Source organism: Marmota marmota, unplaced genomic scaffold (assembly GCF_001458135.2).
Source record: "Marmota marmota marmota unplaced genomic scaffold, marMar, whole genome shotgun sequence".
Lineage (NCBI taxonomy): Eukaryota > Metazoa > Chordata > Mammalia > Rodentia > Sciuridae > Marmota > Marmota marmota.
The window spans coordinates 6,428,932-6,452,969 of NW_026000153.1; the positions used below are offsets into that span (position 1 = coordinate 6,428,932).

At 41.1% G+C, this 24,038-nt stretch overlaps 1 protein-coding gene across 1 annotated transcript in view; it reads left to right on the top strand.

Moving 5' to 3' along the window:
* Wipf3 (WAS/WASL interacting protein family member 3) overlaps positions 1 to 24,038 on the top strand; it is an 87,724-nt gene that overhangs the window by 13,703 nt on the left and 49,983 nt on the right. The window contains exon 2 of the mRNA XM_015490077.2: positions 10,695 to 10,858. Within this exon, the coding sequence (XP_015345563.1) occupies positions 10,748 to 10,858 (111 nt within the window). The 5' untranslated portion in view covers positions 10,695 to 10,747. The remainder of the gene's footprint in view (positions 1 to 10,694; positions 10,859 to 24,038) is intronic.

Below are 24,038 nucleotides of genomic sequence, written 5' to 3' on the forward strand. Positions count from 1 at the left end.
CACCCCTGTTATTTTGCTGCAGCCGGACTGCAGCAATCAGGAAGCTGTATCTGACAAGGGCCTCAGGCTATTTCATAACACAGCAGATAACGTCACACGAGAAAGTAAGTGGAGGAAGCAAACTGACCTTGCTGTCACAATAACTAATTCAATTCCACTACACCTAACCTACCTCCATGAGATGAGCATTAATGCCTTCAGAGGGCAGTGCTCCAAGGACTTAATCATCTTCCAATAGGCCCAACTCTGAAGGGTCCCACCAGGTTTCCACCAAGTGTCAATACCATTACATTGGGGACCAGGCTTCCAGCACTTGGATCCTTTGGGGCAGACCATAGCCAGATCATAACAATACATATGAAAATGTCAATATTGTGTTGCAGGTAAAGTGTAGGAGGCTCCAAATGGAGTAGAGAAGCAGATGCAGAGTTTTATTCCAAGGCCAAGAGCCTGAAGAGGAGTATACTTCCCATCTACGTGTGATGTCTTGGAGTCTGAAGTGACAGCTGCCAGTCAGGCTATCAGGCTTTGCTGTGGATGAACTGTGCTGGCTGCCCCGGGACGGAATCTGCCTATTCACTGAGACAAAGATGGCTCCCCATGGCAGATGGAGGTCCTAGTGTAACTTGAAACTGGATAAGGGACCTGTGGTGCCAGAATCTCCTTGGTCCTCCTTTGACCCAAAGCAGGAGCATCAGGAATAATGAGAAAGCACACAAGCTGACCTAATGTCTCATGTACAACACTTGAAAAGAGAAAGGTTCTATCCTTTGTCCTTTTTTTTTTTTCTTTCTGGGCTCCAGGGATTGAACTCAGGGATACTCTACCACTGAGCCTCCCCCAGAGCCCTATTGTGTATTTTATTTAGAGACAGGATCTCACTGAGTTGCTTAGCGCCTCAATTTTGCTGAGGCTGTCTTTGAACTTGCAATCCTCCTGCCTCAGCCTCCTGAGCCACTGGGATTACATGCAGGTTCTGTCTTTTCTGTACCCTGTGCCATGGCATTTCCTCAGTGGTTCTCAGAAGGGCATTTCAGGGGTACTCACAATCCTACCCAAAGAGAACCGCTGAGTCTGAAGAGAACGGAAAATACCTTCCTTATAAATCTAACATGGTAAAATAAAGAGATGGCCATTCATTTTGTAAAGTAACTCAAAATTTTGTAATATTAATTATAGATTGAATAATAACCACCTTGTTCTATCAAGGTATCCTCTACTTTCCAAAACTAGACTTGCCATTTTTCAGAGGCATCACTATTACATAAGACAAAGCTTACTTATGAATATGTGACCAATACTATGTATTTTTAATAAACCCAGTTTTGTTTTTAGTTAATTTAAGGAGTGGGGGGACAGGAAACCAATATTTTCTCCTTTCACCCTTGGAAACTGCATACCCAATGATTTTCTTGGCTTTCTACCTTGATTTAAATGCCTGAGTCAGTGATAAATATCATCAATGTCTCCGTTTCTCCATCAAATGCTGTTCAAATATGATAATGAATTCAGTGAATGAACTGGAACAGATTTGCATTTCAGGAAGTCTTATAAAAGGGAACCAGTTTGTGAGCTCCTTGTGGGTGTGACATGAGGGTCACATTAGATCATGACTGCTGCGTGTCTCCGTTTTGGAATTCACAGGGACCAGTCTGTGGCTGATGACTGACTATGGCAACCAGGTAGCACGGAGCCAGTTCCATTTCAAGAGTGTGTCTCTCCCATTTCCCAGGCAATTGCTCCTGCCCTCTGCGTGAGAGAGTGTGGGCACTCAGCTAGTTTCCCTTTCCCTGTGGTAGGTCATTTCTAATTCGAAGTACAGTCTGCTGTTCTCAAGGATCCAGCCAGTTGAAAGTAAATGATTCTACACATCAATGAATCTTTTCTGTTGAGGACACATTTGACAACTTATGGGACAGAGCCCATAAGTTTCATCATCCTAGATATTCTAGAGCAGGAACCCTTAGTGAGCACTGAGATCCCTTGCTGGTAAGATATTCCCAACAATTCTGATTCTGTGGGCCTGGGTGGAGGAGACTGCCTTTCTGACAAGCTTCTCCAAGGATGGTTCCCAGAGCAGCAGCCTTGGCCTCACCTTGGGGAGCCTGTTGAAACTTCAGAGCTCCAGGCCTGCCCCAGACCCATTGGTCCAACTGAGTTGGAACGTGCATTTAACAAGTCCTCTGGGGTGGTCATTCTCCATGAAAGATTGGTACCGCTGCTCTGGATCCTTCTCCCAAAGCTCTGCTTAGCTCCATGGGGAAACATGACAGGAGAGGTAGATAAATATTTTTATTTTAATAATTATTGCCTATTTATTTATTTATTTATTTAGCAGTCCTGGGGATTGAACCCAGGGCCTTACAGATACTGGGCTCTGCCACTGAGCTATATCCCCAGCCCTTTTTAATTTGATTTTTAAAAGTTTTTATTGTTTCATTTTAGTTATACCTGACAGTAGGATCCATTTTGATATTATACAAGTATGGAATATATCTTATTCTCATTCAGACCCCACCCGCTGCTTCCTTTCCTTTACTGATCTTTCTGCCGTTTACCTATAGTTATTATTATTTTTAAATTAACTTCTTGTGGGATTCACTGTGGTGTAATCATATACGTACATAGGAAAGATGTGAGATACTTTCTCTGTCTTTCCTATTCCTGTCCCTGGTCCCTTCCCTTCATCCCCCTTTGTCTAATCTGATGAACGTCTATCCTTTCCACCCCGCCTTGTTGTGTTTTCACATATAAAGAGAACATTTGACTTTTTTTTTTTTGCAGGGGGGGGAGGGGGGTGCTTGGCTTATTTCACTTAGCATGATTTACTGGCAAATATCATAAAGTCATTCTTCTTTATGCCCTTCCCTTTTTAAAAAGTTTTATTTTGAAACAGGGTCTTACTAAGTTGCCAGTGGAGGCCTCAAATTTGTGATCCTCCTCTGCCTGTGCCTCCTGAATAGCTTATAGATTATAAGCGTGTGCTACTGTGCTCGGCTATTATGTTCATTCTTATTATTACCTTTCATTTATGACAAATGGTATTATTTTACCATTTATGGTTGAAACTTAAAGTTTCTTTTTCAAAATAAGCTTATTTACCTAAAATCATGAGTTTATTTATAGTCTTAAATAAATATAAGTTCAGGTGGTGTGTGAATGTCACAGAAACTATAAGTCATATGTACACAAGTGACTTAAATTAGCATGGTGCTTAGGAGCCAGACACCCTGAGTATCAGCACCTCCACTAATTCACTGTGTGATTTAGGGCAAGAGTCTTAAACTTTCTGTTCCTTTCTGAATTACTACATGAAAACCTGTAAATATGGTACCTGTCCCATAGAAAGGGCATGCCAGGGCTAATTCATTTTACTATCATCTAGAACAAGAATGCTCTGGAATTTTTCATCCTTTTTTATTTTACTTTTTAAAATATCTTTATTTTATTTATTTTTATGTGGTGCTGAGGATCGAACCCAAGGCCTCGCTCTACCGCTGAGCTGCAACCTCAGCCCTATCCTGCACTTCGTAATTCCCCCTGCTCTGTTGCCTACATACTCAGGCCAATATGCCCCACTTCCTAAAATCAAGGCTAAATGTTTCTAGGATTTTTCTACCACAGAGAGTGAGAACAGTGGCTTCCACGTGGCCAATGGAAGACAGACTCACTTGGGAGTAGTGGCAGGCGGCCAAGGTCTCCCCGGTGGGAGTCGGGGAGCCGGCTGCCTCAGAGCCTGCTCACTGGATGCTGAGGAAGTGACCACTCATGTTGCTTTCATCATCACCTGGAGAGAAATTAAAAGACGAAATTCCTTCATAACTTGTAATTTTGAAACTCTACTATGTGTATTCTGAGATACCTTCCACGAGTTCTTTACACATGGACTTGCGGGTTATGCTTCCCTGGCTGCAGGAAACATTTGAACAACCTATCCTTAATGTGGCAGGACTCTAGGAGACATCATGTGAGCCAGGGACGCCTGGGGGTTCATTCACCTCCATTAGTTTGAGGGTAAAAAAAACCTCTGTTCTTTTCTCTGATTTCACAGCCAAAAAATACCAAGAACTCAGCAGGACCGTATGGAGAGGTAAGAAATTAGAAATGCACTGAGGACCTTATCTTCAGATCCCTGTTGAGATATATTTTTAGAACCAACAAAAGATGCTTTTGTGAAATGGTAGCAGTAATTTTTCTTGCTTTGAAAAAAAAAAAAAAAGCACATTTTCTATTTGTGAGCAGCTGTAATCTGACAGACTATTCTTAGGGAGAAAAAATCCTTAGATGTTTTGATGAGAGCAACCAGTGTGTAAAATTGTTTACTCTGAGTTATTTCTTTCTGAGATAACTCACAAAGCACAGCTGGAATAGAGATGTATATAACTTTTTATATTAACAAGCTTGGCAAGCCCAGTGCACATCTATTTCTGAATGGGCACAGACAGGCTGATCAGGTAGGAAAAAGAGGAGACTAGCAGGACAGGAGGAAGAACAGTTCATCAACTGCATCCAGAGGGAGGTCCACACTCCCTATGCCAAAAGAACTCTCAATAAAGAGGTCACACTATGGCAGTCTGTGAGCTCCGTGTGACCCGCCAACGTGTTCCGTTGGCACTCTGGGGCTGAAAAATGCTTTAACAGAGCTGGCAATGTAGCTCAGTGACTGAGTGCTTGCCTAGTGTATGCAAGGCCCTGGATTCAATACCCAGTACTACCAAAAAAATAAATGAATAAAACTAAATAGAGTGCTTTTAGAGTTACATGGAGATGGCCTTCATATTCTTGTGTTTTGCATCTGCTGATTAACCAACCATGGATTGAAAATACTTGGAGAAAATATTGCATCTGTACTGAACATATGCAGACTTTTTCCTTGTCGTTAGTTCCTAAATGATCCAGTGCAACAACTATTTATATGGCATTTATATTGTATTAGGTATTATAAGTAATCTAGAAATGATTCAGGGTATATGGTTGAATTGTGTGTAGGTTATATGTAAATACTGTGCCATTATAGACCATGAATTTGAGCATCTGAAGATTTTGTTATCTGTGAGGGCTCCTAGGACCACAGTTACCAAGGGATAACTGGACTTACCCACATTTAAAAATTCTATTTTACATAAGAATTTGGATATGGAGCTTTCCCTAGGGAAAATAAAAGAGCATTGGCCAATGCTGAGCTTGCACTCCTGTGGAATATCACATCAATCGCCAGAGTTGAGAAGGGGGCCTCTGCTCCAGACCCAGGCCTCGCCCATTAGCCTGGTCCCTTCTGCACCCTGTTCATCTGGTATCTACCCTACCCCTGAGTCAGTATTCTCCTGCTGCAAGGGATGCTGGGAAAAGGAGCTCCTGGCTTCTGGTTGTCTCACCATGTGAGAAATTCCTCAGGCACAGGAAAAGTGGCTAAACATGGTGGGTGGCCACAAGACAAATGTCCACCCCTACCCAAGGAGGGAGACACTTGCAAAGGGATTGGCCACCATCTAAGCCTCTGTATTCCCAGCCTTCTCCACTTCTTTTTCTCACATGCAGAGCTCTGCAGCTGACTTGCGTTCTCCCACTTCTGTTTATAAACCACTTTTGTACATTTACAAAGTACTAAAGCTAACTAGAGCAGAACCCATAGACATATGTGTGCCTGTTGAAAAATGTGGTAGCTTCTACTAATTGCTTATTTATTACACCCTTCCTCAAGTTCGAAATGATGATGGCATTCCTCAGTAGCCCCTGCATCTCTTGGGGGCATCCCACTCCTACTTCTATTACAGTTATTCATGGTGGTAATGGGGATTAATATGGTGTCCAGTGGAGTGTCTGATCAGGATCTGCACTGCTTTCTCTGCAAAGAGGACCTAGACTATGGTCTTTATTGAAGTCTGACAGTAAAGTATTAATTAAGCATTCTAACTCCTGTTTTACAAATAAAAAAAAAAGTGAAGGCCACTAACCTGAAGCAACTTGTCCAAGGTCTTGTCACTGAGGTCTGTCTGACTCTAAGACCAGCACTGTCTCTGTGTTCAGGGCCTCACCTGGGAGCACATGTTGGCTGTTTCCCTTACCATTCTCTAATGGTGCTTAAATAGCTAATGTGCATTTTGATGCTGTTTTTCAGTTATTTTTTGAGTTAAAAGTAGAAAAGCCTTTGAGAACCTAGCTTTTTAAAAAAATCCTAAACATTTTATATATTTCAGAACAAAATAATATTTTTAAATGGGTCGGTAGAGCACAAAGCATCAAAGAGCTCATGGGTACAGCCTGTAACTTCCTGGAGCTCTGTATTCTTGTCAGATCTTAACAAATACTTCTCTAGATAATTGCTTAATTATTATATCTGTCAAGAAAAAAGCCTTCACAGCCATCAAGTACTGCATATAAAAATACCCTTTAATCCCAGACGTGGAAAAACCATTCCCTGTGATTTCAGTAAAGCAGAATCCCCATGGTACCTAATCATTCTCAGATTCCTAAGGACAAGAGTAGATGGAGAACAAGAGCCCATGGGGAGAAGCAAGGGGAAAGATTGTTCTCACCTTTGTGTCCCTTTCATTGAAGGCCCCCCAAATATTTTAAGTTTTTGCAAAATGGAAACAGAGAAGGAATGCAGTCCGAATCGTGCCAATTTAATAAAATAATGTGGTGCTGTAGAAATGAGTCCAAAAGATCTGGACTTTCAACTCAGCATTGCTGCTCTTTCTGAAATGTACTAGGGGAGATAAAATGTGGTTTTGTGTTACATGGAAATGTCAGGATCTACCCCATGATTGTTGAGAGAATTCAATGAAATAATGTATTCAAAGTCCCTAAAGCTGTGCTGAGCGTTTACTAGGGGTTCCAACAGTTATATTGCTGATCCTCATTATTTGCAGATTCCATTTTTGCAAATTCACCTTCTTGCTAAAATGTATTTGTGACTCTAAAATAGTGTTCATGGTGCTTTTGTGGTCACTCACAGACATGGGGTAAGTGGTAAAAATATAAGTCGCCCAGCAGGCGAATTCCCAGCTGAAGTGGGACAAGGTGACACTCTGTCTTCTTGCTTTAGCTCTTACACCATAAACAAGCTCTCAGGCTATTTCATGCCTCATTTTAAAAATGTTTGTGCTTTTTCTGTTTAGCAAAGCACAGTGCTGATGTGCTGTCTAGTGTTGTAAGCCCAAGAAAGCTGTATGTGCCCTAGGGAGAAAAACTTCATTCAGTCATGAGTCATCCTGCTGTTGGCCAGGAGTCTTGTTCTGTTCAGGCCCTCAGTGAATTGGATGATGCCCACCCACATTGGTGAGGGAGAGCTATATTCAGTCTACAGATTCAAATGCTAACCTCTTTCAGAAACAACCTCACAGATACACTCAGAAATGATGTTCTGCCAACTATCTGGGAATCCCTCAGCCCAGTCAAATTGACACATAAAATTAACCATCACACTCAAGTGTTTATTTATTACATCCCTCCTCAAGTTCCAAAAGATGATGGCATTCCTCAGCAGTCCCTACATCTCTTCGGGGCGTTCATCCCACTCCTACTTCTATTACAGTTATTCATAGTGGTGATGGGGATTAATATGGTGTCCAGTAGAGTGCTTGATCCCAGCCATCAAGTACAGTATTTTATGATTTTATACAGAGAGCATAACTATGGTGACCAATAAGAACTGACTATATTCACCGGTAGCAAAGGCATACACCTATAATCCCAGAGGCTCGGGAAGGAAGGAGGATCACAAGTTCAAAGCCAGCCTCAGCAAAAGCAAGGCACTAAGCAACTCAGTGAGACCCTGTCTCTAAATAAAATACAAAATAGGGCTGGGGATGTGGCTCAGTGTTTGAATGCCCCTGAGTTCAATCTCCACTACCAAAAAAAAAAAGAAAAGAAAAGAAAAATTGACTGTATTCTATATAGTTCCTATGTTAGAAAGGTTAAATATTATTGGCTAACAAAGTAACACAACAACTCCATGACTTAAAACGATAGAAGTTTAATTTTTCACGTCTGTAATGTCTCATCAGGTGTTTGAAAGGAAATCTTACAAAGGTGAGCCAGAAACCATACTAAAGCAACTTGGATGCAGGCTCACAATAATTGAAGCAAGGATAAATTATCAGCTATTTGTATTTGACATTTTCTTTCACAGAGGCATCCTTTCATCTTATGGCTCTGCTAACACATTGGACCTTTGCTTATGGAGAAAGGAGTCCTGGGTAGAAGACCTTAAGAGCCAGCCCCTCTCATGTGTCTTAGTTAAAAGATGAAGTCCTTACATAATGAGACCTTTCTTTATTCCTTTTTTTCTATTAATACTTCAACCAAACCTTTAATCTCTGACTGAAAATATTTTTGCCACCGAACAAAAGATTATGTAAAGAATATACCCAATGCCTCTGTGAAAGAAAATGTCAAATACAAATAGCTGATAATTTATACTTGTTTCAATTAAATTGTAAGCCTGCATCCAAGTTGCTTTAGTGGCTATAAAACAGTAGCTTTATCTGACTTATTATTATATTTATCAGGTTTTGAAAAAAACAACATTGAGACTCCTTGAAAAAAGCATGCACTATCTCTCATATCTCTGCTTCGATTTACTATGGCCTTATGCTGTGGCCTTATGCAGTCCTTCTATTCTCATTTTAATATTGAGGAAAGAGGAAGTAACAATGTTTATCAGTACCTCCCACCCCAGCCTTTAGAGAGAATATTATACAAGAAAAGTGTAGTCTTGTTAAAGGATCACCTCTTTGGAGTTCTTAGGAAATTCCATGCATCTCTTTAGAATTATAAGGAAAATCATCATGAATTTTTTTCCCAAAAGTTGCATTTACCTGTATATTTTCTTCCATTTGTAACTTTTATATAATTTTAGGGGATTTTTAAATCCTGCTGAACAGAGGCTGATACTATATGATCAAGCATTACCATGTGTAGGTATATACCTAAAAGAATCAAAAGCAAGGTCCTAAGGAGATGTTTGTACACCAAGGCCCACAGCAGCATTTTTCACAACTTTTTAGAGCAATTCAGGTGCCCAGCAACAGATGAATGGTTAAACAAAATATGGTATTGACATGGAATAATCAGGAATGAGTTCTGATATATGCTACAACATGAATGAACATAGAAAACATTAATGCTAAATGAAATAAGCCAGACTCAGGCAAATATTGTATGGTCCCACATAAGTGAAGTACTTACAAGAGGAAAATTCATGATACAGAAAGTAGAACAGAGTGGGTGGTGGGGAGATCAATGAGGAGTTATTGTTTAATGAGTAGAGTTTTTCTTTGGGATAGTGGAAAATATTTGGGAAGGGATAAGTTCATTGTCGAAAAGTCTTGTTAATGTACTTAACACCACTGAATGGTTTACTTAAAAATAGTTAAAACAATACATTTCATATTATTTTTATTCTGCCACAATAAATAAAAATCACATTGAAAGGAGACTGGACTTTGGACCTTTAAGCCTGAGTTCCAGTCCAAGGTCAACCAGGGGGTATGACTTTGAGCAAAGAACTTCATGTCTCTGAGTGGCATATTGCTTACCTATAAAAATGAGAATGTAACTACTGGTCTTAGAGGATTGTCCTAGAAATTAATGTGATTGACCTGTCACATAATAGGCACTGTGTAAAAAGATAAAGAGAACTAACGTATTAAGTAAGCAAAATCCAGTAGACTATGTGAAGGTTAAAAGGGTCATAATTGTGGGGATTCTTTAATATAGGTTTTTAGTCCTTACAGTGTGACTTGATATGGGTTTTAAGATAGTCATCTGCATCCAGACACACGTGTGCTCTGCAGACAAGTACATTTATCTGGAGATTAGATATCAACTATTTGAAATAGATATCAACTATTTGAAATATCTGAAATAGAACCTTATTTGCAGAATCATGCCTAAAAGCCCTAGGTGTGCAAATGCCAGATTAAAGTCTATGTAGAGGAGAAGTGCATGCCCACACCCAGAGGTTGTGCAGAAACTATGATATGGGGACAGCAAGGAAAGTCAGAGCTGACAGGAGAGAAAGAGGCAGGAGAATGACTAAGGCCCCTGGAAGCTTTGCTTGAGGCTTGCGTCATGAATAATGTTAAGCCTGTGACATTCAGAAACGGTCAAATTTCCTTCTGTTCGCTCTGCTTAGGAAGGTGGGAGTCTATGCAGTATGCATTGAAAAGGATAAAACTGCAGGCTCAATGTTAATGATGTGGATTTCAGTTATCTGGAAAAATCCTTATAGAAGGAAATGTGGCTGTTTCTCTATATACTCGATTTTTCTTTTTTTTTTTAGAGAAAGAATTTTTTTATATTTATTTTTTAGTTTTCGGTGGACACAACATCTTTATTTTTATGTGGTGCTGAGGATAGAACCCAGCACCCCGCGCATGCCAGGCGAGCGCGCTACGGCTTGAGCCACATCCCCAGCCCAATATAGACTCCGATTTTTATTGAGACAAAAATAGCTGAATTCTATCAGCTTTATCACCTAATTATCTCTAGAATCTGGTCAGTTCCCAGCATTTAGCCTGAGGCCAGCCTTGCACTGGGCCCTGCGAGTGAATGAATGAATTCAATGAATTAATGAACAAGCCAAAGAAGGAAACCGTGTACAATATGCATGTGTCTGTAACACATGAACTGCCTGCATATAAAGAAAGACATCCATGTTTAAAACTACCCTTCTTTTTCTTTTCCAGAGCAGAAACCCCTCTCTTGGGACCATTCATAAACAAGAGACACCAACACTGCCATGCCAGTGCCGCCGCCGCCCCCACCTCCTCTGCCTCCACCTCCCCCGCCTCTAGGAGCTCCTCCCCCACCTCTGGGAGCTCCTCCCCCTCCCCCACCATCAGCACCTCCGGTAAGACCTGTTTTATTTTCTGTCTGGTTTGCTTTGGAGCATCGGGTGCTTGGATTACACTATAGGGAAAGGTTCTCAATGTTCAGAAGCAACCACTACCTAGCTCCACTGTGGCAGGTGGACCTCAGGCAGCTCTGACAGCTTCAGGATCTGATTCCAAACCAGCCTGGGTCAGGTATCTGTCTCTTCTATTCCTCAGCAGCACCCACCTGCACTGTTCGCACCACCTCCCTTTGACTCCTTGAGTTTCCCTACGTGTCTTTCCACCTCACTCGGAGCCTCATGTGCCAGGCCCTGCCAAAGCGCACAGCTGAGGAGGCATTGCAAAATCAAGTTCCGGTGGTAAATGGGAAGGTGATAGATAAAGACACCTTGGACTTCAGTCCCTGGTTCTACGTTCAAGCAAGTCAAGTGTCATGTGAAATGCCACAATGAAAAATATAAATCACTAAAAACTTCCCTGTCTGCACAAGACTGAATTCTTTCTGTTTCAGTTTATGCTACTGGACACTCTCCTGGTTTCATAGTTTGGTTTGGGTTAAGTAGGGGCCACAGAGGGTGGTCATTTTGTTTTAGAACATGGATTCTCAAATCGTGTCACTACTGATATTTGGGACCAGATAATTCTTGTTGGAGGAGCGAGCTGCCCTGTTCATTTTAGGATACTTAATCACAACCCTAGCCTCTGCCTACCAGGTGCCAGTAGAATCCCTCAAACATGGCAATAAAAAATGTCCCTGGGTATTGTGAAATGTCCCCGGATGGGGGACAAAATATATGGAAAGAATAGGAATAAGTATTAAAGTTTCCCTGATGAATTCAACCCCACACGGTAGAATTCAGTCATCATGAAGTGTTGAGCGATTTATGAGTGAATGAAACATAACCAAATTATCATATGGATCCTAAACAGATTGCTCCCACTGAGGAACAGCTTATAATAATTTTAAATATGATGATACAGGATGAATCACCAGAATAAATGAACTTACCAAAACCCATGTTTTTGGAGATTTGGGGAATGACCTATTTTTAAACCTTGCTGGTGACCCACAGCTATCTGGGCTCAATACATGTGGAACAAGCCTTTCTGGAATTCTCTAGTAGATAAAGCAAACCTGAATGAATTTCCCCTGGTTTTAATTTAAAGACTAATTTAAGTATTTAACCCTAAAAAAACCAAAAGGAATTTATACACGGATATGGACAACAAAACTCTTTATTCTAGTGAAAAGAAATAGATCTTAAGTGGTTTATGATACCTTAAATGTATTATGTTATGCTGTTAATTAAAAACTTTATTAAGCTCTGGTGTTAATTAAAAATTACATCTATGCTGATTATGAAAAGGTAGAGAAAAATGGTGAATTAACAACATAATTTTGCATATAATGAAATCAGCTATAAATATCAAAGATTAGAAGAAATTCAATAATACTGGTAATAAATTTTAATATTTCATTAGGGAATTTGTTTCCTTTAAAGATGCTAAAATTCAAAATAAATAATCATAATTCTGTATTTGGTTAGTGTTTTGCATTCCCTCCCTCATTTCTTTTTTTCAACCCTCCCCCATTTGGGGCCATCTATCTTACAGAAGAACAGGTCAATTTGAGAGGAAACTAACCACGTACATTTTAATATTCTTTGAAACATTTTTCTGCAAACTTGGAAAAATATTTACAATATATATTAAAGACAAAAATTAGTGTCCTTAGTATATAAAGAGCTCTTACAGATCAGTATAAAAAAGGGTAAATAGAGAAATGGATATGGAATAGGATGGAGCAGAGGAAATACAAATATTTTGACCTCCACTACAGTTGAATCAATGTAAATTAAACCTACAGGTTGAGCTTGCCTAATCCAAAAACCTAGTATCTAAAATGCTCCATCTTGAGCATCATGTCCTTTTTGAACATTAACATGATGCTCACAATGTTTTGGGTTTTGTAGCATTTCAGATTTAGGATTTTTGATTAGGGATGCTCAATCAGTATAGTCTATGTAAGTATTTCAAAATCTGAATGCATCAGAAATCTGAAACCCTCTGGTCCCAGCATGTCAGGTAAGGGATGTTCATCTTGTAATGAGAAACCATTTTCCTCCATCAATTTGATAATGGCACATCTTAAATGTTGGCTGGAGTGTTAGGAACCAGGTTCTTATAATACTTAGTTAGGGGCAAAAAAAAAGTGTTATAATTCCCTAAGACACAATTTGTCAATAAAGACCAAACCCTTCAGAAAATGAATATACTCTATGACCTAGTTTTACCTCAAGCAATGTTTCTTTAACTATTCATCACAGATTAATAGAAATACAGGATATCAATGAAAGTATTACTTATAGTAGTAACCAAAAAAAAAAGAAAAGAACTAAAATTCTAATTTTCAATTTAATAAATAAATAATTCGCAAAATGGTATGTATGCGGCAGCCATTAAAGTTACATTCAAATTATTTTGCAATTTCCACTGTATAATTTATTCAACAACAGCCATCCCTGAAAGCTGAAATCACTTCATGAAAGGTTGTTTGGGTTCTCAGGATGTTCTCAGGACCCCAATTCCTGTTCTCAGGAATTTTGACAATAAATGTCAACCACAGATGACAGTGTGTGTGCGTGTGTGTGCGCTGTATCCAGCTCAGTGGCCTTTTGGATGGTAGGCAAGTACTCTACCACTGAGCTATACTCCAGCTCTTTTTGGGGGAAGAGGGGGTACAGACTACTTTTAATTACAAAGGGGAAAACTTCCCCTTAAAATGGATCAAACTTAGTATCAGCTATAGTGGAATGACTGACAGCACAAGCCACTGTGATACATTGAGAACTACACAGCATCACCCTGTAGTAATCTGCTGAAAATGAATGTACTCATGAGCAAACATTCAGACACATCCAGAATATGGGACATAGAGTCTGGCAAGCTGGAGCCCATGGCCCAAATCCATACACATCACCCATTTTCTTACAGCCCTTGAGCTAAGAATGGCTTTTACATTTCCAAATATCTGGAAAAAAATCAAAAGTAAAGTTTCATGGCCCATGAAAATTATGTGGAATCTTAGCCCTTAAATAGAGTTAATTGGAGCACAGCCTTCATTTACATATTGTCTGTGGCTGTTTTTATGCTACAGAGGCAGAAACACCAATTAAGGAAAATGTGATTTCCCCCCCAAACAGAATTCCATTCTTCTAATGAGTAGACATTTATTTTAAATACTGACTCAATTATTATTAACATATTTTGAATTTTGACAATAAATATTTTGTGGAAATTTGTTGTCTCTTTTGTTATATAAGTACATACATGTTATCCTTGATTTTGCCTCTTGGCTCACAGTGCCTAAAATATTTACTGTCTGGTCCTCTCCAGAAAAGATTTGCCAACACCTGTTCCACAGCCAGCTGGCCTGGCTCAGCCTTCCACTTGTCACCAGCATCCAGTGGTCGTGGTACACTTGCATCAGCTCTTAGCCTCTATGCTTCATGTCTCAGCATCCCCTCTCAACTGTGGCCCACCCCACCTTGCCTGATCTGGCCCCTGCCTGCCTCTCCTACTGAGCCCCTTTCCTGGGGTCTCCCACCTTAGATCTCTGGCATGGCTGTCCTTTCCACTTGGAAGACCCTTTCTGCTACTCTCAGCTCAGAGGTCACTTCTTCCTATGCCACACTGGCTTTAGACATATTTTTTAAACTCTCCTTCAGGTCTGTGATCCATCTTTAACTCTGGTTTGTGTTTGATGTTTTGTCATTTTTTTGTGTGTGTCCCTTGTACCTGGCTTGAAATAAGCAAGAATGAGTGAGTAGGTGAGTGGACGAATGAATGAGTATCTGTGTGAGTAGGGTTTGGAAATGGAGTTGAAGTTTTTCATAACGAGTGCTCAGAACTCCAAACATCAATGCTGTTGAAGAAACAATTACTCAGTGATACTTGTTAAAGGTCTGGAAAGAAGACTGTTCAGACCACAGTGACAGGCACCACTGCAGTGGGAGTTTCCCGTGGGGGAGAGAGATTGGGCTCAACTGAATACAGCGTGAGCAAGTAGGAATTTGTAGCCAAGGGATATGTGGTCAAGGAAACATCAGGATTCTTGCTGAGGACAGGCCGGGTTGATCAGACCCCAGCTAGGGGAAGGTAGAGACAACCAAATAGAGAGCATTATCTAAACTAACTTAGCCAAGTTCTTTGCCAAAACTGGATTTTGCAAGGAAGTACATAAATGAACCTAGGAGAAGGTGCGGAAGCTGACTACAGCTAGGTCAAGCGGAAAATCCTTGTCAATGCAGAGATTCCCCCCCATCTCTTTGCTCCCCACTTCCCTGTCTTCATCCCCCCATTTCTGATGCATATCTTCTCTTTTTCCAAGAATGTGGGAGCAGAGGAGGGAGAAGGGCCAGGGGCCTGCTGGAGCTCTGGAGTGAGCCCTCTCTAGACCTGGACGGCTCTGCCATCCTGTTTTCCTGCAGCTGATTTCTCTGTCTTTCCAGCAAGACTCCTTTGTCTCAGCCTTTTAAAATCCAGTAACAATATCAAAATTGCCCTCAGGGTGCTTTGGTCCTCTTATACTTAAATTATTGTTGCTTTGTCTACCTAAATTATTGTTGCTTTTAACATATCTAAAAAAATATATGATGGGTTTGATTTTTAAAATGCAGCAGAATTGTACTGAACTTTTGCTTTCAAATGTTCTTTGACCCCTCCTGTTCAAGTGTCCTTGGACCTAGTATGCAAGCTGGGTGAATCAGCTCCTTGAGGGCCTGTGAGGTTTTTTCTTGCTACAATCCCCTTTGACACGTGGTACATTCTGTCCAAGAGGAAGCAAATGTAGTCACTCACCAGCTGATACATTTTGGAGTTGGGTTGCCCAGGCAGAGTCTGACAGGTTCCTGGCCACAACACATGTATTTATTTATAAAATAGAGTTGTGGATTTTTGTGGCATTATTTTTTTTAATTTTAGTTGTCAATGGACCTTTATTTTATTTATTTATATCTGGTGCTGAGAATCGAACCCAGTGCCTCACACATGCTAGGCAAGCACTCTACCACTGAGCTACGGCCCCAGCCCCATGGCATTATTTTTTAATGTTGCTGTTCAGGTTAAAACATCCTCAGAAGGAAGCAGTTGTCTTAGGGTTGGCCATACTTATTGTTTAAACACCAAAGAAAAACTGACTTTAATCATGCTTTCCCACTAAAAGCAGCACTCTAATGAGGAAGACACCACAGCGCTGGATATTTTTGCCTGCTGTTTTGGGGTATAATTGTTAATACGGATGCTGAGGAGAAATTACAAGCAGACATCTATCCTGGCCCCTCACTGTTCTGCTCCCTTAAGGTGTTTGCCAGTTTTTGCATTCAGGAAACTTGGTGGCATTGTTTTTCTCTGTGGAGTCTAAGAAATGCATGATTTATGGTAAAAGTAGATTTAGCAACGCTGGAAATACCAGCTGAGACTTTCAAGGGGAGGTTTTCCCACCACCTCTAGTACGCAAAGGCTTGCGATATAGGACGACATGCCAATCTGTGAAAGGCAATGTGGAAAATGCAGTGTTTTCTGAAGTCCCATGGGAGACAGGGAGACTTGTATTCGCTCTTGTTAAGAAGAAGTGGGGGTGAAGTGTTCTTGGTGGAAGGGCGCTTAGCAGAACTGCATATTATACTAAGTTCTGTAATTTGCATGTTTACTGGTGCATGTGGAATAATGAAAGGCTTACAAATTCTTAAATACTGTCACTCACATAGGTTCTCCTGATGCTGTAGTGCTTTGGTTAGTGTCGATAATGAGAGAGGTTTACCAGGGATCAATAGTGGCCGCTGGAATAAGGAGAAGGTTTTTGCATGATGCCATGCTATTAGGATCATATTACGTTGACATTTGGTCTCTGCTTACCAGTTTGCAAAACTACACCTTTGTCTTCAAGTAATTTTAAAACCTGATTCTCCCGCTCTGTCGGCTTGCACCAGGAGCAGTAACCCTGCTTTAGTGAAAACAGAGCCTGTCTTTGCAACAGATCTCCTGTCTATGAGAGAGAGGGGTGTGTCAGGACCTGCCACTCATACTTCCAAAGAGCCATTCAGAATGGTATTGAAATGTGTTTTTTTTCTGTCACAGCTGTGAGGTGGGTGGGGTGACAAGGACAAAAAGGAAAAGGCTGGCAGGAGGTGCAGGAGGTGGCGATTATGCACTAATAATGTCTAGGACTCTGCCAGAAGGCCTGGGTGTTCTTGTGAAAGGCCTTTCTCAAGTATCACAGGAGCATTGGAGCAGGAGCTGCTCTCACGCATCTAGGCAACCCAGGGTTATGACAAGAAGCTGACATGGGGTACAGTGTCAGAGGGTGACCCTTGGATGTGGCCCATTGCTGAAGTGATCATTCCTCACTGGAATTTTATTTTACACCTGAATATTCTGGCTCTTTGCCTTTGAAATGCCTTTAAAACTCCAGTGCAACTAACAATTCCTAGAAAACTGCCCATGAGCCTTTCCCCCCTCCCCCAAGTGTCTTTTCAGCTGTGTGTGGTTTTGATTAGGAAAGGACACCATGGTTTGGAGCCTGAGTCTTTGGGGCTACATGCCTGATCCCCTAACTGCTCTCACCTCCTTCACCTTTGTTGAGATAAAAGGAAAAACAAAGCAAAAACAAAAAAAAATCCCACCAAGGTCAGGTTGCAGCAAGCAAAGAGCTATGCAGCCTCAACCAAGCAGAAGAGATTGCAGTGAGATGGAGGCACTGGCCCACTGAGCTCATTTGTGTGGACAGGACATCTCTGCTGCCAGCAGCTTGTGGGTCCTGTCTCCTAGAATGTTGAATAAAAGGACAGGTATGTGGAATGAGAAAAGCAGGGTACATCCCTAAGCAGTGTGGCCCCAACTGTATAGAAGAAAATACGCCTGCTCATGTGAGCTCAGATAGATTGTGAGGACACAGATGTCCTCTCTGGGTTTCCCAGATGGGGGAGGGGTGGTGGGTAATTTTTATTTTCATTTTTTGTGTAATTCCACATTTTTCCAAATATCTACATGGAATCTTTTTAATTTTATAATTAAATTTTTTTAAAGTAATGATCTCTTGCCAATTGGCTGAGTTGGACTAAATTATAATAGTGTATAGCAATAATCATAAATATCACCTGAATAGCTATTGTGCCGCATGTAATATGAATTCTAAATTCATATTTATAATCCAGTGAGGTCAAAACTGATAGTGCTGTTTTGCAATGGTGGACCTGGGGCAGAGAGAGAAGTGACTCACCCAGGGGCACGTAGCTATTAACTGGGCAGGGTGTGGTTTGAACCCCAGCCGAATGGCACCAGTCCTTGCTCTGAACTGGTAAGCCAACTGCTCTTTGATGTAAACTCAAAGGGCATTGAGTCTACTGGAATTCTCAAGGAAGCAATTCTCAAGAATTGCTTCTACCTATTTGAATCTAAAAACCAGGAAATCAATGGATCCCATTCTCCAAACCCTGGACACATCTTCCAGATTTCCTTCCTGGATGCCTAACCTGCTCCTATGACCATTCTTTTCTTTTCTTTTTCTTTGTGGATCTATTGTTTTCCCCAACTTGCTCTGTTGATTTCCCCCTCTAAATAGAAAAAAAAATTGCAAGTTTCCATTTGAGTTAAACCCACGGTTTGCAGCAGAGAATCAACATTTCAGAAGTGGCCACAATGCAGAGGAACTCAGTTTTGTCTTGTCTTTAGCTTACAACTGCCTGGGGATGAGCTCAGAAAGATAGGGTCTCTGATGCTGGGCACACAGTGGAGACAGTCAATGCCACTTAAGCTCAGTTTCAGGAGACCATGTCCTTAACCTTGACTGACCATCATCAAGCTTTGGCTGCACAGAATTCCTGGGTCTGTGCCTCAGGAGAGTTTAGAACCTGAATCCAGAGAACCCTAAGCTTGTCATGGATCACTGCTCAGTCATGGAAATGTTGAGTAGAGAATTGGATTCTCAGACCAGGATTCTGAAGGTTCTATTGTCTCTTCATCATTTCCCACCTGAGAGTTCCTTGAAGCCTCATCTTTAAAGAGCCCTCTTGACCTCTGAATTAGTCATCTTGCTTCTTCCTATGATTGCTTCTTAAATCATTTGAGCTGTCTCTTGAACAATCAAGTCGGGTGAGGGATGAAAGAGGGTCTTGGGGCCCATGGACACACGGTAATAGTGAGTGACTCAGAGAGAGGGTCTGTGCCTAGGTCAGTGCCAACACCTAGCAGGAACTGCCTTTCTGAGCTACTGACTTTGCTGAAGACCCTGTAAGTCACTAGGCAAACCTGCAATGACCAAAAAACCACTACTTTACATCTTCCCCTGGCCTAAGACTTGAAAGCCAGTGCATGTTCAATATATTCAAATTTCAGTAAGAACATTTGATAAAGCAAATGCAATTATATCAGAAGTAACTTTAGGGGCAGCAACAATTAGTATTTGGGCGTGACTTTAAAAGCTCTTAAGTATCCTTTGGCACAACATCACCATTCCAATTTTCTATTGTTCTGTAAAAGAGTAGATCCTGTACCTTTGCTTTTCAATAGACATTTAAAAACTCACAGAAAGTACACAGTGTACCTGTTTTGTAGATGGTAGCAATAGATTTCCATCTGGTAGCAGTAGATTTCCATTTTAATAAGATCTGCTCATAATAGATCAGTAGAAATGTGCTTTCAGGCTGGTAGAAGCAGGATTCTACCTGTACCATGTACAGGGTCTAAAACTCAAAGGTGTAAAAGCTAAAAGCATGTTTGTGTCCCACAGCCCACGGGTCAGCACTTACTGTTTTAGTCAGGATCATGTAATGATGCAGCATGGTATATTTAAAACAAAAACCCATATATTTTAGACTTATGCTGATTGGAAATTGAATTCCAGGTGTGCTATTATTTCCTAGCTATAGAATATCAAGTGAATTACTTAACAACTCTGAGATTCAGTTTCTTTATCTGTTAGTGGGAATCACAATGGCCACTTCTAGGGAAGGTTGCTCCTAACACAGAAGTCTCCCAAAGGAAGGCACTTTGGTCTGTGTTGCTCACAGTGCATCCTCAACACTTTGGATGGCACCTGTCTCATGGTGACCTTTGAAAATACATGTGGAATAAATGAATCAAGGGGGTTTTGAAAGGATTCAATAAGCTAACAACAGCAGCTGTTGTTTGCAAAGTGCCTGCTTAATAAATGATAGCTACTATTATTTCAGAGACCAGAACACAACTGGACAAATCTTGTACTGATGCATACAAGTCGAAAGGTCAGAGCAAAGCAGAGGTCAGACACCAGAAATGAAGATCTAGGTGGGGAGCCTGAGTTATCCACAGTGGGAGAGTCTGAAAATAACCTCCAAACAGGGGAATAGAAGTTACCTTGTAGGTTTTCTGGGCATCCAAACCCACTTTGCCAGTACCCCATTCCTGTAGGCTGTCTGGGGAGTTAAGGGTTTGTCTTCTTTTTTATTCTGTGGACTAAGCTGAGGGGACCTGGGTCCACAAGAGTTGCAGGAACGACATGGAATCAGCCACAGGTCAGAACCACATGGCTTCAGCTGTGGCCTCATCTCAACTGGGGTGACCAACAATGTGTGTGTGGAGATCTGGGGGTATCCTTTAACATCCACTCAGAGAAATAATTGCATGGTTCAGATATTTAAGACATTTGGAGGAGGCTTTGCTTTCCCAGCTGCCATTAGATTTGTCATTTGATGAGCAGCTTTGGCAGCAGCAGACCATGACACTGAAGGGAAGGACATACATCTCCCTGGAAGGTTTAACGGTGATGCCTGTGTGAGAATTTTAAATCGCCTGGCTCCCTGCCCCTCTCTAAAGCAGAGGACACAGTTGCTTGGGTCTCATGGCAGTTCCAGGATGCTGAGATTCAGATGCTATGGCTTGGTCTTTCACTGCCTGAGCAAAACATTCATTTAAAACTCATCAGGAAAGACAGTAGAATGAGTCAGACACAACTTTCTTATGTTTATATATGAATACACCATCCGTGTAACTGCACATCATGGTGAACCACTAGAATGGGATCCTAATTAGAGTAAGTTATACTCCATGTTTGTGTAATATGTCAAAATACACTCTACTGTAATGTATATCTAAAAAGAACAAATAAAAAAATCATGAAAAAATTAAATTAATCAGGGAAATTTGAACACAGATATTTTCTTTATTTTGGTTTATATCAGCAAATTAATTTTATGACTTATTTTATTTAATAATATTGTTATTGTTTAAGAGTTATTTTCTTTTATAATAAAATCTGTGGAAGATACAATGTTGGGATATATGTTTTGAACAAGCAGGGATTTGGAGGAGGGAAGTGATTGGTGTGGAGACATAGATTGGCTACGAGCTGATAAGCACTGAAGCTGGATGGTGATATCTGGGGGGTTATTATACTTCACTCCATTTGTATATGTTAACAGTTTTCTATAGCTAAAAAAAAACTTTAATGAACATTAACAAACTCTTGTTTAATTCAAAATATAGGTGATTTGACAGAACCAGGGAGTTCCGTAGGAAGCTTTCACTAATTCAGAAGGGCGTTTGAGATCAACTATTACAGGCTTTCCAGTTTTACAAAATGAGACCCACGTTAGTGCAGGTTTTCTGCTGGAAATTCTGTACATCACTGAGATTTGGTCCCTCCGCTTCCCCACTCGGTCTGACTCCTGTTTTTCTGGGGACTCCTGAGCAGGGTTTTTAGGTCTCCCTATAGCTGAAGGGTTGATCCACAGGGTGAGAAATATAGTGGCTTGGTTTCCCTCCCATGGAGAGTCCATACAGGCAACTTTGAGCAGGAATGTCCAAAGCTCTGGGTCCCCATCACAGCCTCCCTTGCTAGTTTTTATTCAAATAAACCTCGAGACCAAGCAAAGCCCAGATAACAATGTTTTGTGAAACTGTTGCAGTTCCTGTTCTCTGGCTGGTCCAAGGACATCTAGCTTAGCTGGTGTTCTCTCCTCAGACAAAGCATAGAGGACATGGGGGACGATCATTAAAGCAGTTCTCCCTGTCAGCAACTCACCTTAAGCCCAAGGTCACCAAATATGGAAGAATTTTCACCTTCAGCATTCTCTCATCTCTGACGAAATGTGTCTTGTGACTGTTAGTAGGAAAACAAACTGTGAGATAAAACCTCTGGGTGTAGAGATAGCCAGCAGAAGTGTGTGTTATGGAGGTATGTGTGTGTGCGTAAATGTATATAGCATAATTATATATATATATATATATATATATATATATATATATATTGCATATAAATGTAAAAGATTAATCTGAGGCAATCATTAAAGGAAAAAGAGGTTCCTGATTGTGCTGGTGAAGGATCTTAGCATGGATGGATGCTAAGATTTCTTAGGGGAGTTTTCTAAGAAATTAAATCTAAGTCAATGTTTAACAATTACTTAGGAGCTAAGCAATATCAGAAAAATATTTTGTATTTTCTTCTGAGTTGCTCCCCCCTCACCCTGCCATTTTCCATCTTGCTCATTTCTCCAGCCATGTGCAAACTCACATACTAGTTCCTCTTTACTTTCGAGGGTTGTCACTTTAGCCCAATCTCCTCTTCCTTTTTTAATCAGGTTTTCAGTTGAGTCATCCATTCCTGATCCTCATGGGGAAAAACCATGGCTCTTTTCCTCACCAGGACCATTCAACACCATTCCCTGCCCACCACTGACTTATGTCCAAATGAACCATATAGTTTTGTGTTCAAGGCATAAAATTTCCATTGGCGACAGTGCCAGTCTTCCCTGTTTGGCTTGGATAAGAACAGTACTCAAGTGATAGACCTGGAAAACACTGTGAACTTTGTGAAGTTCAATGTTATTTCTTCTGGCAGTATTTTGGCAGGACCAGCCATATGGCTATTTGTGCGTGAAAGCTGGGCCACCTCTGGTCAGGTGTGCCAGGAGCTGAGCTTCCTCACATGGGCCTCACCAGCATCCTCTGTGTAACCTTGAGCTTCTCTGTCCTTCGCCTCTCAGGTCCTCACTGTAGGACAGGTGCACAGAGGCTTAGAGGCACTGTTGGTTTTCTTTTTGCTTCATTCTGCTTGGGTTCCATTTCATTCTAATTGTTGCTAGATAATGCCTGAAGAGAAAAGCTATTCTAAAGCTGTAAATGTGTTCTTCAAAGGCTGGATTCTCAAATGTAAAAATCAGGGGATATTGGATGAGGGGTGGAGATGTGACCACACCATACTAGCTCCTAGGGCTTATGTGAGGAACTGTGTAAAAACTCTTTAAAACTCATGCAAGCTCACACATGCTCTTGTTCTTTAGGGAAATTAACTAAAATGTGGCAGCGATATCAGGACACATTATTCTGGAACATGTTGCTGTACTGTCCAGATACCAGGAGAACCCAAACCATCAGGAATAAACTCAGCATGGGCACCCTGATATGCTGCTTTGATTGATGCCCAGAGCACTAACCCACAGGACCCTCTGGCCCACCATAATTTCTAGAATGTAGCCATCTTACCTGGAGGCAGGGCATCTTACCAAGCCTCTTGTTCTCTTTGCTGCCAAGTATAGTTACCCAGCTCAGAGTTGGTAATTCTGAGATAAGAAGTTAAATGCATATAGTTTATTTGGGGCCTCCAACCTGCTGGGAATCCCTGGGAGACTACTCAGACCAATTCTTGTTCCTCTATAGCACTTCATCTCCCCATCTAGGAGTTCCTCTGGCAGAGATCATAGCAGTTAGCCCAAAAGGCCATTGTCTGAAGCCAGGCTTGGGGATAGGCTGAGCAACTATGCCCGGGGCACCCACAGCATCTGTCACAGTCATACTTATCACCAAGGTAGTTTCAGAGAGGGAGAAACTGAGGCACAGCAAGGTTAAGTACTGGCTCAGAGTCACACAGCTGCTAGAAGGGATCCTTTCCCTGCGTTCTGTTCCTTCTACCTCATTGCCTCCTGGGCTGCAGTTGTGGCAGAGATGGCTGGGAAACCCTCTAAAACTGGGAGTAGGGCTGGCCATGATGGCCTTCTCTGATAGTGCTACTCCAATAGGACCTTTGCATGCTGATGTGTCCCCTTCTTTCAGCCATGGTGGCTAAGATTTCTGAGTAGACCGCATATGTTTCCATCCAAGCTGTGTGGCTTTGGAAAGCCAGATTACTTAAGTTTTCTGTGCCTTAATTAGAAAGTTTTCTAT